At 41.4% G+C, this 15,431-nt stretch overlaps 1 protein-coding gene across 1 annotated transcript in view; it reads right to left on the reverse strand.

The window, feature by feature from the left end:
• lrpprc (leucine-rich pentatricopeptide repeat containing) overlaps positions 1-15,431 on the reverse strand; it is a 48,538-nt gene that overhangs the window by 3,323 nt on the left and 29,784 nt on the right. Inside the window, exons 25-34 of the mRNA XM_058385707.1 lie at positions 14,854-14,960; positions 9,932-10,000; positions 9,608-9,698; positions 8,159-8,301; positions 7,632-7,797; positions 7,276-7,402; positions 5,543-5,631; positions 5,209-5,413; positions 3,322-3,452; positions 2,150-2,265 (exon numbers count right to left, since the gene is read on the reverse strand). Coding sequence (XP_058241690.1) covers positions 2,150-2,265; positions 3,322-3,452; positions 5,209-5,413; positions 5,543-5,631; positions 7,276-7,402; positions 7,632-7,797; positions 8,159-8,301; positions 9,608-9,698; positions 9,932-10,000; positions 14,854-14,960 — 1,244 coding nt within the window. The remainder of the gene's footprint in view (positions 1-2,149; positions 2,266-3,321; positions 3,453-5,208; positions 5,414-5,542; positions 5,632-7,275; positions 7,403-7,631; positions 7,798-8,158; positions 8,302-9,607; positions 9,699-9,931; positions 10,001-14,853; positions 14,961-15,431) is intronic.

Here is a 15,431-nt window from a genome sequence, read left to right on the forward strand (position 1 = left end):
CACAGGGGAATGGTGGTGCGAGGGAGGGGGGAGGGGAACTTGAAGAACCTTAAGTCCATGAGATGCTGTGTATGAACAGTGAGGTTTGAGTCCTTATTCGATCCTGTGAGGCAGCAATCAAAACCAGCAGCAGGAATGAGACCTGAGTGGCAGGAAACAACTTAAAAACAACAGACTACCGAACAAAGGTGATTTTAATAATTCTGCTTCTTCATGCCTAAGGCAAGAGCTACAATCATTCACAGTCTAAGACAGCAAGAACAGATGAACTGATCGAGATGAACCGATTGAGCTAAATACCGTCTGTGCATGCCTCGACGCTAACGTCCCTGAGCAACACTTCAACAGGGCTTTAACACTACCCACAGATGCCATGAGATACTCTTCCTGCATGCTTGAAGAATCATTCCTGCTCCTCAAAAATCTGCACGTGTCTGAATGACAATCACCCCATTGCACTCAGTCCTATAATAATGAAGTGCTTTGAGACACTAGTCACGGTACGAGTCATGGACAAACCGCTCCACTTTATTAAAAACACCCATGTTAGTGTTTTATTGATCGACTTCAGCTTGGAAGGTAACAATAATCCCCGCTAAGCTGGTCAACAAACTACAAGCACTCGGTGTTCAATCTTATCCACAAAGAGGTGGAGCGGGTGCAGGTTTTCATTGCAAACAAGTGGGAGAGACACCTGATTCCACCTGTTTAAATCAACTGATCTTGGCTTTCTATACACTATGTGTGTGTGTATTTGTTTGTGTACCCATCATTTATATTGTGTAATCTAATTTCAGGCATTGACAGATTTTTAAAAAATCTTTCAACATTCACATAGACAACCTTCTAGTTCTATTGTACGTAATTTGCTGTTTGACAAAAATGATCAGCCTTTAGACTGTGGATAGTGAGAGGGATAAAAGTAGCAGAGGCAGAGAATTTCTCTCTTTTTTCTAGCCTGTGTTGCTCGTTTCATCCAGTGTTGCATTTATGTCTATAAAACCTGGAGAAAGTAATATTAGGTACTGTAAATGATTCTGGATTTTGGTTTTCTGGTCAGGAATGTCTATAGCTTTCAAATGATACATATTAGAAAATGCATGTTTCACATGAAGGGTTTCCACACAGAGGCAATAAATAATAAATTTACATTTACGCCATTTGACAGACGCCCTTTTCTAGAGCGTTATTTTTATATTATTAAATAACCAATAAATAAATAATAATAAAATAATAATAAACAAATAAAAGTTTAATATCACATTTCTGGATGTAGTAGACTGTAGTGCTAGTGCTTGCCATTACCTACAGCACATATTATATTTAACTGACACACTGTAGTGAAGTTTTATGGCAAATAGACATGTATAAATGCATCATTAGCATATAATAGCACAGTTTGTGTTTGTCTACACAAAATGCAAATATATTCTCAACAGATGTGTTAGCGGTTATGTGTATGCATGTAAGTATCACTGCAAACCATGCATACATGGTAAATGATTGATTGTTTCAGCAAATTAGACAAGTGATTGTGTGTGCGTGTATGGGGGGGTTGTGGAGATGGGGTGGGGTGGAATACAGGCTGCTGGGATGTCAGGGTATGTATGATGCTTTGTAAAACTTGAGCACTGCTCTGGGTTCAGTGGCAATGAGTGAGGTCATTGCTACATGCCAGTAGTGACGGATGGACGTTTTGTCTGCTTCTGCTGTCGAATTAAAAAGCCAAGAGACCAGGGAGGATTTTTGTATTAACATGGACCAGAAGCAGCATCAGAGCAATTAAAGCAGCAGCCAAGCAACTCATCTGCTCTCTGAAGAGGGGAAAAGTTTTACTTTGCAGTTTAATCTAACAGCGCTCTGTCCTTCAGTCATTCATTCCAAATGAATGTCTGAAGTGAGTCCTAAGAGCCCTAAATGACAATGGTAGGGATAATGGATTGAGCAGCTGCTTTAAATTTTTATTTCAGGAGATGTTTAAGTTGATAAAGGCTTCATGGGAAAACTGAAAAGGGTAAAATATCTAAGAATCACTGAAAGTACAATAAATCGCTGTCAAGCACAGCCAGCAAGTCTGAGCAAAATTCAGTAAAAAAAATCCTAGAGAACAACCAAGAGAATGTTGTGACTGTGGGATAAATCGAGTTACCTGCAGCAGGAACTTGGCATCCTCGGTCCTGCCCGCATCTATGTACTGCATGAAGAGGTCTGTGGCAGGTCTGTAGGTGGCAAACTGATTACACAGCCGCTCCGCCATGGCGCTCACTGAGAGAGGGAGGCACGCTTAGTCAAACACAGCAACAACACCGTTCGGTACTGCAGAAGTTCAGTAGGAAGTGTACTCAATGCTTGTCCATAATAGTTCACAACAAATCCTGCCAGTTTGTGAACGGGAAAATTCAAACACAGTGTGTTGTTCTGGTATTTCTTCTCAGAAATGAATGAATAAATAAACCTCCAGGCAGAGGTGTAGCACTTATTTGTGGATGGACATAAAGCACAGCTGATTATACACATGTACCTTTTTCAAACATCCTTGTAGTGCACATAAATGACTGTACAATCAATGTCAATAACAGTATTTGTGCTGTAATGATGCATGTAAAAGGTCCATGCGTCAATGGTACATATTTATCCTCCCCAGACGTCAAATGAACATGTCCTAAGCAGCCGCTAGGGTGGGGGAAAAAGATTAGCCAATCAGAATTTTCCCTTTATTTGTTTTTAAAAGAAGGGAGATATTCCTGACTTTATGAATTTATTCCTGACTACACCACTGTGCCCCATACAACCATCTGAAAACACAGAATATACAACATAATACTTGTCCTGCCTCAATTTCCTGCTACTGAACATCTCACATGGAATGACAGCAATCTGATTGTATTTCACTATTAATACTGGTAAATAACTTTAATCAGACTGATAACTGTAACTGTACTGTAAAGAAGTGAAAATACAAAGAGGAGAAACTACTGATTTATCCTACAACACAAGTTGTTTAAACAGTGTCTTAAGCTCAGGGAGCATGGTCTTTAATAACAAGTTGTAAACTGTCCTCTTATGTCTTACATTTTAAACGTCCTCCTGATTGCTTAATACCAAGTTGTTTACCAGTTTCTTTATCAGAACAGATGTGCACTTATACTGCCCTAATATGAAAAGATTGTATCAACGCATCCCTCATTTGAGGTGTACGTAGCAGCAGAATTATTTCAAGGCATGCATATAACACCACAGCGACTCTAGTTCATTAAACAAAAGAAATACAAATCAAAGAGCATGGTGTCCCCAATAGGTGAGAAAAGTTCCATGTCTTACATTTATCAAGTGCAGCACCGTTGTTGGCTTCGAGAACTTTACGGAAGACAAAGGCAATACTTTTTTGTGGACCGTCTGAGTTTTGGGTGAACAAAGCATCGAACCCTTCCACTGCATTGTCAATGTCCCCACTGAGAGTGTGAGAGAAAGAGACACAAAACAAAGACTTTAAAGTAACAACACAACATAAGCAACCATCTCCATTTTCTATTTCCCTCAATGTACAGCTGTGCACAAAATTTGTACCTGTCCTGATATCTGGATGGGAAAAAAAAGATGATTCTCTATTAAAAAAACAGGATCTGGTTATTTATTTAAATGACCTGAAGGCTTCCGAACACCTTATTATTGAATCTAATGACTTCACACAATCAACAGGATTATTAAGTCTTTAAATAAATGTAATAAAAAACAACGGCACTCAAGCAATGTGATGTGTAAATGTCAAGGGCATTAGGAGGAAAAAAAGCCATTAGAAGATTGAAAAATAAATGATCTTGACCTTTCACAGAGCTAGGGGAAGGTATTGAAGTGTTCAGGTATGTGATTAGCTATGTAGACAATCCACACCAAAAAGCATGAGATCTGACGTGTTTCAATTAATATCTTACCACTAACTTTCGGCCCTTTAAGTTATTTTGGGACAATAAAGCATCATTTGCTGTGAAGCTTTCCAAGTAAAGGAATGCAAACTTTTACACTTCAGTGCATATTCATGGTTAAGACAATGTCACAGTGACTATATACAGCTGAGTGGAGTTAAGCGATGGTAACTCTTGCACACAGAATAATAAGGTTGTAAAACTTTTATTGGCTACATTAATATTCCCAGTCCAGCACGGGGCCAGTCGCAGATGCTGCTCCTGTGCTGTCAGCAATCGACAGCAGAGGACAGCGCGAGAGCAATGAGTTTCCTCACGATTCAGTGGACACTGCTGTCAAAGTGAACTCTGACCCCCGCCTGGGCCTAAACCACAGTGACACGTGCGGTGTGCACAGCTGAGCCAAAATGACTAGTTAAGAGGCGAGATGGAAGGTTCCGGAAACAGGCCACCACATTAGCGTGGCCCATGGTAAATTATTCAGACTGTGTAGTTCTAGCCATCACAGCTAATCTGGGGCTGGAATAATAAGAGGGGGATGGGGGCAGGAACAGAGTGAGGCATATGAGGACAGCTGGCTTGTAGTGGATTCGGGGATTTAGGGAGTGAGAAATCAGTGCACTCAAATCCACATTTCACATACACACACACACACACACAGGTATTCACATGCACAGGAATGCAGACAGGCTTGCAGACACAGACAGACAGGCAGGAAGGTGGAAACACAGCACACTTTTTTATATGACAGATACACAGAAAGACCGGTAGGCAGGCAGAAAGACAGACAGAGAGGCAGACAGCCAGAAGCACAGCACACTTTTTGATATTGACAGAGAGGCAAACAGAGAGACAGGCAAACAGAGAGACAGGCTCAGACAGAGACAGGCACAGACAGAGACAGGCACAGACAGGCAGGTAGGCAGACACACAGACAGACAGAGAGGAAGACAGGAGGAAGCAAAGCACACTATTTGATATGACAGGAAGGCAGACAGAGAGACAGGCTCAGACAGAGAGATAGACAGACAGAAGCACGGTACACTTCTTGATGACAGACAGGCAGACAGACAGACAGAGAGGCAGACAGAGAAACAGGCAATAACAGAAAGACAGACAAAGAGGCAGAAGCACAGCACACTTGATATGACAGGCAGGCTGACAAGCAGGCAGACAGACAGGTAGACAAATAAACAGGTGGGCAAACAGACAGACAGGCAAGGCAGGCAAACATGCAGACAAACAGACAGACAAACAGGAGATAGAAAATAGATGCAAAACTCACTTTTTGATATGGGCCAAAGCCTTGTTGTTCACAAACAGCATGTAGGACAGGTTGACAGAGGTCCCTAAATTCTTAACAATGTTCTCCACTTCCTGGATGCCCTCTAAATCTCCATGGCTACCCAGGCCCTGGACCAATCGGGTAATAGCCAAATGGGAGGGCACCTGGTCAAACTGCAGCATGTCCTTAATACTTGCCAAGGCTCCTTCACCCAGACAAGAGACATAGACTTTAATGTTGATTTAGATGTTTTTTTTATTAATAATGCTAAAAACAAGCAGATGCTATGAATGAAATTATTGACTAGACAGATAACAATGCTGCTCTGACCCACCTTTAATGTCTCCTTGCTTTACTTGTGTGACTATTTGGAGGTTGTTGGCCATTTCACTCAGCTTGAATCCTGCAATATGCTTGGAAGCGCTGTGGGAAAGAGGGAACATTATCAGAGCCTAACAACAAACACGAACATCACACATGTGAATTAAGCATAAATTTTGAGGATATCTTTACCGGCATCTGAGTTCTTTCCAAAATAAACACCAAGAAGACCTGAACATATGAGGCGGTAAAAGTGTGTGTTGCTCTGACTGACTATCCCAGGTCCCAAATGCCCTCTCCGCTGTCCTTTAGCTCCCAACAACCTCAATCAAATATTTTTTCTTATTACATTCTCTCTCCAGATTAGCTCTGTTGCCCAATTGAGCAGCTGCTGCTGGACCTTATCGCCATGGCGATGGGCCTAGAGCAGTCCGCTCAGCAGATTGCCGCTGTTTCAGGGGTCAGGCTTCTTATCAAGCTTGGAAAAATCCCTCTGTCCTGCTTTCCTCCCCTCCCAATTGACAATCCCATCCATCTATTTCTCTCTCCACTCTCCTCTATTACCAATCTTCTTAATCTGGCTGCTAAGCCCTTCACTCCACTCGAGACTAAAAGGCCATCGATGCAACACAAATGCACACACACAAAACGCTTATCAGCGACAGAGACTCGGTACTCGGGCAGGGACTCACAAGAGCTTGAAAAAAAGACCTCAGATGCTCAGCTACATGGAGACAAGCACTGGACATTAGGCCTTCTGGCATTTTCTGTCTATGTGCAAGTGTGTTCTGTTTGCTTGACTTGTCACACTTTTAAATTCTAAAGTAATGGTATTGTAACCGTATTATTATTATTATAGTTTACCTGAACCAAGTCCGGTATTAAGAGTCAGTTCGGAGGCAGAGGAATGGGGAAAAATAAATCTGAATAGTGTTTAGATTTCAGAAGTTCAGGAATAATGATATCTATTGTATGAAGATATATTGTACAAGAACCATAGCAGTAAAGATTAACATTATTGAGAGTACTTAAGAGAATTTATTAAAGATACATAAGCAAGAAATGTGAGAATTAAATTTGACCTACTGGGAACTTTAAATAGCATCTATTCATATTTTTATGTTATTGTTTAAGTATTTGTTTTTGAACATCAAATTTCTCTTTTAAATGCCACAACAATGAGACTAAAGACTAGCACTATAATCCTTGCATCCAACCATCCATTTTCTGTACTGCTTATCCAACCCATGGAGTCTGAAGGTTGTCCCAGGGAATTCTGGGAACAAGGCAAGGGATATCCAGGAACGAGTGCACATCTCACACACTGTGGATAATTTACAGATTTGCCTATAACAAGTGTTTGGACTTGGGGAGGAGGACACCCCTGAAACACGGGGAGAACACGCAACCTCCACAAACACACACACACACACACACACGACAAAGGCCGGAATCAAACCCCCAACCCCTGGAGCTGTGGGGCTAACATGATAACCTCTAAGCCTCCTTGCCACCCCCTATCTCCAAACTCACCTCCAAACTCATACATAGGAAAAATACATTATTGTACATTACTGAAATAGTAAAAAAAAAAATAGTGTATTCTTATACCAATAAAATACTCTATATTATCCTATTTTTCAATGCATAGCCAAGCTTCTCTGAGATCACGTGCCACTGTGAGTAAGAATTATTTCAAGCAAATTACACAAGTCAGAGTGAAAGGATGAACACAGGCAGACTCACATGTCTTTTACTTCCATGGCATCCTTCAGGTTTCCTCTGGCCAGCAGGGCTTTGATGAGAATGTCATATGAAGTAGCTCCCAGCGCCTGACCCTGCCTGTGCATCTCCTTCACCACCTTCAAGGCCTCTGACGGAGGAGAAAGAAGAGAAAATCCAGAAACATTAAAGTCTTTAAAGGCATAAGCATTTCACAATCAAATTGCATCAAAAGGGAGCAGAGAGAGAGAGAGAGAGAGAGATGGAAGAAAAAGAAAAGCTAGAATTCATGGTGTCCTAATTAATACTAAAAAGTATCATGAGGGTTTTACCACTGAGGGAACGCAATGTTAGGATTTAACAGTTACATAAGAGCATACCTTCAACTTTCCCTTTTTTGCTTAGAGTCATAACAGCGAGGTGATAATCACGGGGTTTAGTATCTTTCGAAAGAGATGCAGAGGAACCAGTACTATCTTCCACTCTTAAACCCTCCTCCTTGATGTCGTCAGGATGCTCCTGGGATTCAGGATGTCCATACCACACCTGCACATGTATTAAAAAAAAACAAAAAAAACAAAAAAAAACACAAAATATACATCCTTCTAATTCACCACAGGTTGGAATAGTCACCACAAGATGGAAGTGTTAAACTGTTATCTAAAGAAAATAAGAGCAAAATAAAACAAGTAGAAGTGGTAGAGAGATTCAAAAGGAGCGAGAGAGAGAGAGAAAGAGAGACAGAGAGAGAGACAGAGAGAGAGAGAGAGAGAGAGACAGAGAGAGAGACAGAGAGAGAGACAGAGAGAGAGAGAGAGAGAGAGAGAGAGAGAGAGAGAGAGAGAGAGAACGTGCAGAGGTAGTCAGAGAGAGACTGAGAAAGACAAATCTAGTAGTTTTCTTTTACCTCAGGCATGTCGAAGGGCACCTCCTGGTTGTTGTTCTTGAGGATGTCAGCAAGCAGACGCAGGGTTCTTTCTCTGGGAATCACATTCTCCTCCTGCATCTTAGTCCAGACAGCTTCTGCCTTTTGCCAGTCATTCATGTCCTCTGGAGAACACAGAGTGATGGACAGACATTATACATACACACCAACTCCATTTTAAAGTCAAACTCAAGGCTGAAGTGTGCACCTTTCCTCTAAACTGGGATACAGTCTATATTTTAAGGCTTCAAAAACCTGCATAGCATTGTGGGAAATTGGTGGTGGTCTTTTGAAACCAGTCAGTGGCAGGGGAGATGACTAGTAAAGGGGAATATTTTCACCTTCTAGCTTGATTTAATAAAATCGTGCATTTCCTCACTTTGACCAAATTGACAAAAGGTTATTACTATTATTTTTATTACTATTATTATTGTTATTATTTTTTAATCAGGTTCTGGAGTTCAGCTAGGAGCTAAGAAAATTCAGAACATGTGTAAACAAACTTAACTAACCTTGTCAGCCCACAGCCATTACAACAGAAATTAAATCTATGAAAATGCTACAATAGCACTGCTTAAAAACTGCCAAATTTTCTTGTAGGTTTGATTTTCCTACACAGCATTACAGGTTTTCATAGCACTTGGTCACAAACGATAGTTTTTAATTAGGCCTGCTTTTACAATGCAAATCAGCTAGCTGGCTGGCTCTAGTCCACTGGTTAACTGGAATTTCCAAATGATCATGCTGATTTGTTTTTCCCCAGTGCCCATTTGTGCATGACAGATGAAAGCCCGTTTTTTGTAGGATTGTGTGTTAAATCTGTGTGATTTCGGTCCACTGTGTGACAACATAGAACATACTGAATGATAAGACAAAACCGCTGGCCAACTAGAGGTGAAAGCCCCGATTTATCAGCTTCCTAACTAGGGAATTAATTTAGAAATTTCCTTCAAATGGGACCATGAGCTCCTCTTGGCTTTTCCCTTTTTGGTCGATTTGGAAGTGTGACGAAGATAGAACAATAACTCATTGTACAAGCACTCATCTGGTTTGGTCTATCTGCACACACACACTCACAGATGTGCATAGTGCACACACATTTTATCTCTCTGCTGGAAGCTATTGGCGACACTCAGCTCCATGCTGTGCGAACAATCAAGTGCTGTGAGGCTAAGTGTGTGTCTATGGGCCTGTGAGACTCCAGCTCTGTTGCATGCGTGCACACACACACACACACACACACACACAGCAGATGTGCAGTGCTTCTCCACCGCAGGGTAAATGACCAATGTACTGAGCAAATGTACTGTCTACACACTATCAGAATCATCCACTGACCTTCACACCAGCTGTGCAGCTTCTCAAACACAACTGCATGCATGTACACATCTGCATGTTTTTTTTTTTTTTTGTACGTGTCACGGAACTTACTGCAAAGGCGCAGCATGTAGTAGTACATTTCGTCTCGGTCGCATTCGAAGAGCTTTGCAGTCATGTCCACCATGTTTTCAAGAGGCTCCATCTATCAAAGAGAAACACATGTGTTTGAGCATGAGCATGTGCATGGATGTGGGGAAGTGGATGGGCATGAGTATGAGCATGTGCATTAATTTGTGCATGGCTATGATATGTCTATTATTATGTGCAAGTGCATGAGTATGTGCATTCACTTTTGCATGAGCAATCATGTGCATCGGCATGGGTATGTGCATAAGTATGGAGATGGACATGATAATGGGTATGAGCGATTCTGACCTGCTGAGATGCAATACACTTCTCTGCAAACCACTGCAGACGACCAGCTCTCGCCCTTAAACCAGGGGTCTGGAAGAGAAAACGTTCACTTTTAATATAAACATCCAGTCAACAAATGCAGGAAAACAAAAAGAAAGTGTTAGCACATGCAAATAGAATAAAAACAGGCAATATCTAAAGCATTTAAAGCATCCCTGAATGGATGCAAGCCATGATGTGATTTTCTTGTATGTTAAACTGCTTGTTTATGAAACAGGAAGTCGGGAAAGGAATGCACCGAAGGGATTGACCAACACCGACCACACTGACTGTAGTGCAGTGTAAGGATAACTTATCAAACATAAGCAAGCACATTGCTCATTTTCAGCAGTGTAAAATCTCACTATAAATTTGTTCTAGATCATAGACATCCAACCACTGCACAATGGATTGGTACAAAGCTGTGACTCAATTATCACAGGACCACAGCAGTCTTGAGACACAGAGAGACACATATATACAGTATCTCACAAAAGTGAGTACACCCCTCACATGTTTGTCAATATTTTATTATATCTTTTCATGTGACAACACTGAAGAAATGACACTCTGCTACAATGTAAAGTAGTGAGTGTACAGCCTGTATAACAGTGTAAATTTGCTGTCCCCTCAAAATAACTCAACACACAGAAATTAATGTCTAAACCGTTGGCAACAAAAGTGAGTACACCCCTAAGTGGAAATGTCCAAATTGGGCTCAAAGTGTCAATATTTTGTGTGGCCACTATTATTTTCCAGCACTGCTTTAACCCTCTTGGGCATGGAGTTCACCAGAGCTTCACAGGTTGCCACTGGAGTCCTCCTCCACTCCTCCATGATGACACCACAGAGCTGGTGGATGTTAGAGACCTTGCGCTCCCCCACCTTAGGGTTTAGGTCTGGAGACATGCTTGGCCAGTCCATCACCTTTACCCTCAGCTTCTTTAGCAAGGCAGTGATCATCTTGGAGGTGTGTTTGGGGTCATTATCATGTTGGAATACTGCCCTGTGGCTCAGTCTCCGAAGGGAGGGGATCATGCTCTGCTTCAGTATGTCACAGTACATGTTGGCATTCATGGTTCCCTTAATGAACTGTAGCTCCCCAGTGCCGGCAGCAGACCATGACACTCCCACCACCATGCTTGACTGTAGGCAAGACACACTTGTCTTTGTACTCCTCACCTGGTTGCCGCCACACACGCTTGAAACCATCTGAACCAAATAAGTTTATCTTGGTCTCATCGGACCACAGGACATGGTTCCAGTAATCCATGTCCTTAGTCTGCTTATCTTCAGCAAACTGTATGCGGGCTTTCTTGTGCATCATCTTTAGTAAAGGCTTCCTTCTGGGATGACAGCCATGCAGACCAGTTTGATGCAGTGTGCGGCGTATGGTCTGAGCACTGACAGGCTGACCCCCCCCACTCCTTCAACCTCTGCAGCAATGCTGGCAGCACTCATACGTCTATTTCCCAAAGACAACCTCTGGATATGATGCTGAGCACGTGCACTCAACTTCTTTGGTGGACCATGGTGAGGCCTGTTCTGAGTGGAACCTGTCCTGTAAAACCGCTGTATGGTCTTGCCCACCGTGCTGCAGCTCAGTTTCAGGGCATTGGCAATCTTCTTATAGCCTAGGCCATCTTTAGGTAGAGCAACAATTCTTTTTTTCAGATCCTCAGAGAGTTCTTTGCAATGAGGTGCCATGTTGAACTTCCAGTGACCAGTATGAGAGAGTGTGAAAGCGATAACACCAAATTTAACACACCTGCTCCTCATTCACACCTGAGACCTTGTAACACAAACAAGTCACATGACAACGGGGAGGGTAAATGGCTAATTGGGATCAATTTGGACATTTCCACATAGGGGTGTACTCACTTTTGTTGCCAATGGTTTAGACATTAATGGCTGTGAGTTATTTTGAGGGGACAGCAAATTTACACTGTTATACAGGCTGTACACTCACTACTTTACATTTAGAGTGTCATTTCTTCAGTGTTGTCACATGAAAAGATATAATAAAATATTTACAAAAATGTGAGGGGTGTACTCACTTTTGTGAGATTCTGTAAACTCCACCCATCTTTCATCCATGATGTACATGAGATGGTTTAAAAGGAGAATAACCTGCAGGATGCTCAACAACCAAAACTACACAAACGACTTGTCTGATATGCTTTTCAGCAGCTACTGTGGAGTGACTTGTTCTGCCTATTTTCAGGGCGGGACCAATGTGTTCTAGAGAGGATTTGATTGGTTCTTAATTTGATAAAAATGAATTATCAAAATTTTATATTTTATTTTATGCACTATTATTGTTTAAATCTGTGGAGGCACTGTATAGTTTAACAGGTTACCTTTTTAAGCATGATTTCTTTTTTCTGCAAAACACAAGTCATTTCAAATAATAGCCCTGTTCGTTTTCTTACAATGTTTAAAAAGGTTAGAATTTTTTTGCTGCAGGATTTTAGAAACTCCTTCATGGATCCATCTTGATACTTTTAGATATTCTCAGATTTAAACGTGTGGCCTATCCTCTTCAGTTTACACATACATGCAAACTTTATTTAAAATAAAAATTAATAAAATAAAATAAAAAAAATAAAAATCCCAGTCAACATTATCTCTCCTTTGCATATACTGCAATATTTTTGTTTACTAATTCATTTTTCATTGTAATTTGTTGGTTTAAGACTTGGTGTATAAACCAACGTTATCTCTAATGAGCTGTAACGTCTGCCTTTTATTTGTTATGGTACTGCTGTTAGTGCGAGGCAGGAATGACACAGGAGCACATTCAGTGTTCAGCTCTTAAAAATAGTTAGAAACGAATCTCACTCTCTTAAACACAGGTCACATTCTCTAGCAAGTGCTTCCACCTAGCACTGCTTCCTAACCGTCTTAATTACATCAAATCGTTTACATTCATTTCGTGTAATTACCCACTATTATTAATAATCTCACAATTACAGACAAGAAAATCACCTGCCGAACACTCGATTGCAGCACTTACAGCTCCGATCTGGGTCACATCTGATGCCAGTATCTGTCAGCGCTACACAGATATCATTGTTTTTAATTAGTTAGCGGAGGCCTGAGGAGTGGCTCTACACTAAAAATCACACAGCCTGCTGGAACAAGAGGGGCTTTTAACCCTGCGGCTGGCCGTGAGGAGCTCGCACCTGATGCTCCACTAACACAGAGAGCATTTATGAAGTAAGGAGGATTGAACCAGAGTGCAAACTACATTTTCAAGTAGGCTACAAGAGACTGATTGAACACATGTACAGCTAGGACAAGCTCAAGATTGGAAACTCTCCTGTCATGGGAAATGTTCATTCCCATAGTTCATAGAGTAGCTTCATTAAAGTACAACACTACCAAGCTACAGGATCCGGTCACATGATCACTCGAATGGTTCCTAATTATTCACTGTACCAGTAGAAAGACCAACACATGCTCGATGCCACAGGTATCTGAGTGGGCGGGATTACAGTCTTCTCTCGCCTGTCAATCAAAGGAACACCAGCAGCTCTTAGGTATACAGGACACTTACTCAAGCATCGGCTTCATCTGCCTTATGGCATCAGAGGCTCTCATAGACTTTCAGCTATTGTGTGAGAGAGTACAAATAATAAAGCTAGGGTTTCAAATTATCTGACAGCTTTGAAGACAAGCGAAAGGTGATGTCAAGTTAAGGAACTGTAAAGGCTAGTTTACAAATTATTTACAAATAAAATGAATAAAAAAAATAATAATACACATCACGTTTTACAAGAAGACAAATAAACGTAACGCAAAATAATTTGAATAATGTATGAAACCTAATACATAGGTGACCTAAAACTGCTTAAAAAAACTTCAAAAGTTTTAAAAACAAATGTTTGTCAAAAATATGTATTAGAAAATAGCACATTCTCTAACTGTGATAATATCACTTTAAATCACAAAGAAAGGGAACGAAACACACTGGACTACTGTTTCGCTCTATTAATATCTTCACCATTAGGAACATCTGGAAGGAAGGAACATCTGTGTAACTCCACACAATAAATCTCTTTTTCTTTGCATACAAATGACAAAATTTCAGCATCAGCATATATACAGAGAGGAGTCCAAAACCAAAACAGCCACTTGTGCACGGGAAAGGGCACAAAATCTATTCAAATATGTGAGGATTTTTTTGTTGTTGCAAGGTTACACCAAGCATACAGAGTATGGTACAGTTCTACAGAGGGGCTGAAATTGTAAGGCTTGACTAAATAAATATCATAATGGTTTTGTCAGGGCTGTTTCTCAGAGGAAGAGGAGACTCGTGAGACGTCACGACTTATATAAAGCCGCAAAGCAAAATGGACTGGAGTGTAAAAGGAGGGAAAAAAACGGCAGCCCCAAAGCCATTTCAAACATGTCAGGAGACTCAAAGTCAGTCGTGTTCTGGAGACGCTGGGAGATTGAGAGAGGAAATCCTCAGCAGACAATTAAACACAAGTACGATATGCAAGGAAAATCCATTTGCAGCGCTCATATCTCAGAGTAACAGAGTCGAGAGACGTTAACCTGGGTAAGACTCTGTATAAAGTGTGTGTGTGTGTGTAAGAAGAAAATGCTTGAGTGGACCACATTTGTGCCCACTTAAGAAATAAGGCTCAACACCTGAGCACTTAGGGGAAACTTCAGCAAAGAGCACTTATGCTCAGACTGCTAATCAAAGCTGCCCTTTTCATAATCACACCTGTACTGTTACACACGCTTGTCTCCTCCAGCCCCCTGCTTTGCTTACTGCGTGGAATGAATAGCTTAATTTCAGCTTTGTGGCCGGAGTCGTTTAAAAGCGGAAATGGCTTTGTGGCTCTACATTAAATAGCTGTGTGCTTCCAGCACAATGTTAGCGTTCCCACCTCTAGGATTTTGCGTGCCTCCTTGTAGCGGCTCGTCTGCAAGAAAGCGAAGTAGAGGTCGTAGAGCATCATCATCTCACCACGCTCCTGGCTCACAAAGTCCATAGCTGCCAAGAGAGACAGGAAGAAAAAGAGGAAAAGAGAAAGAGGACATTTATATGAATAAATAAATAAAAAAAACCTGACAATCTGTGCAAAGAACAGCCTCATGAGTAAGGCTCTCAATGTAATCAGGCTTCACCCAAGTGTGTGTGTGTGTGTGTGAGAGAGAGAGAGAGAGAGAGAGAGAGAGGGTGAGCGGGTGCTTTCAGCTTAACTGAAATGCGTCTGTACACACAGCGAGTGTGTGGGCATTCTTGTGCCTAGCAGGACGCTTCAAATCACTTCACCTACCTACATACACACTCTTCCCTCATTCACTGGAAGACTTCAAGCACTTCTGCACATCCACTGGTGCACTTCACTCTTACTCCACACACACACACACGCTGTCATAGCCTGACAGGGATTTGCATCTCAATAGAGTGAATAGAGCAAAGAGATAATTCCAGCAGAATTGATTTCTCTATTCATACGCC

This window comes from Hemibagrus wyckioides, linkage group LG03, assembly GCF_019097595.1.
Source record: "Hemibagrus wyckioides isolate EC202008001 linkage group LG03, SWU_Hwy_1.0, whole genome shotgun sequence".
NCBI classification, from domain to species: Eukaryota; Metazoa; Chordata; class Actinopteri; order Siluriformes; family Bagridae; genus Hemibagrus; species Hemibagrus wyckioides.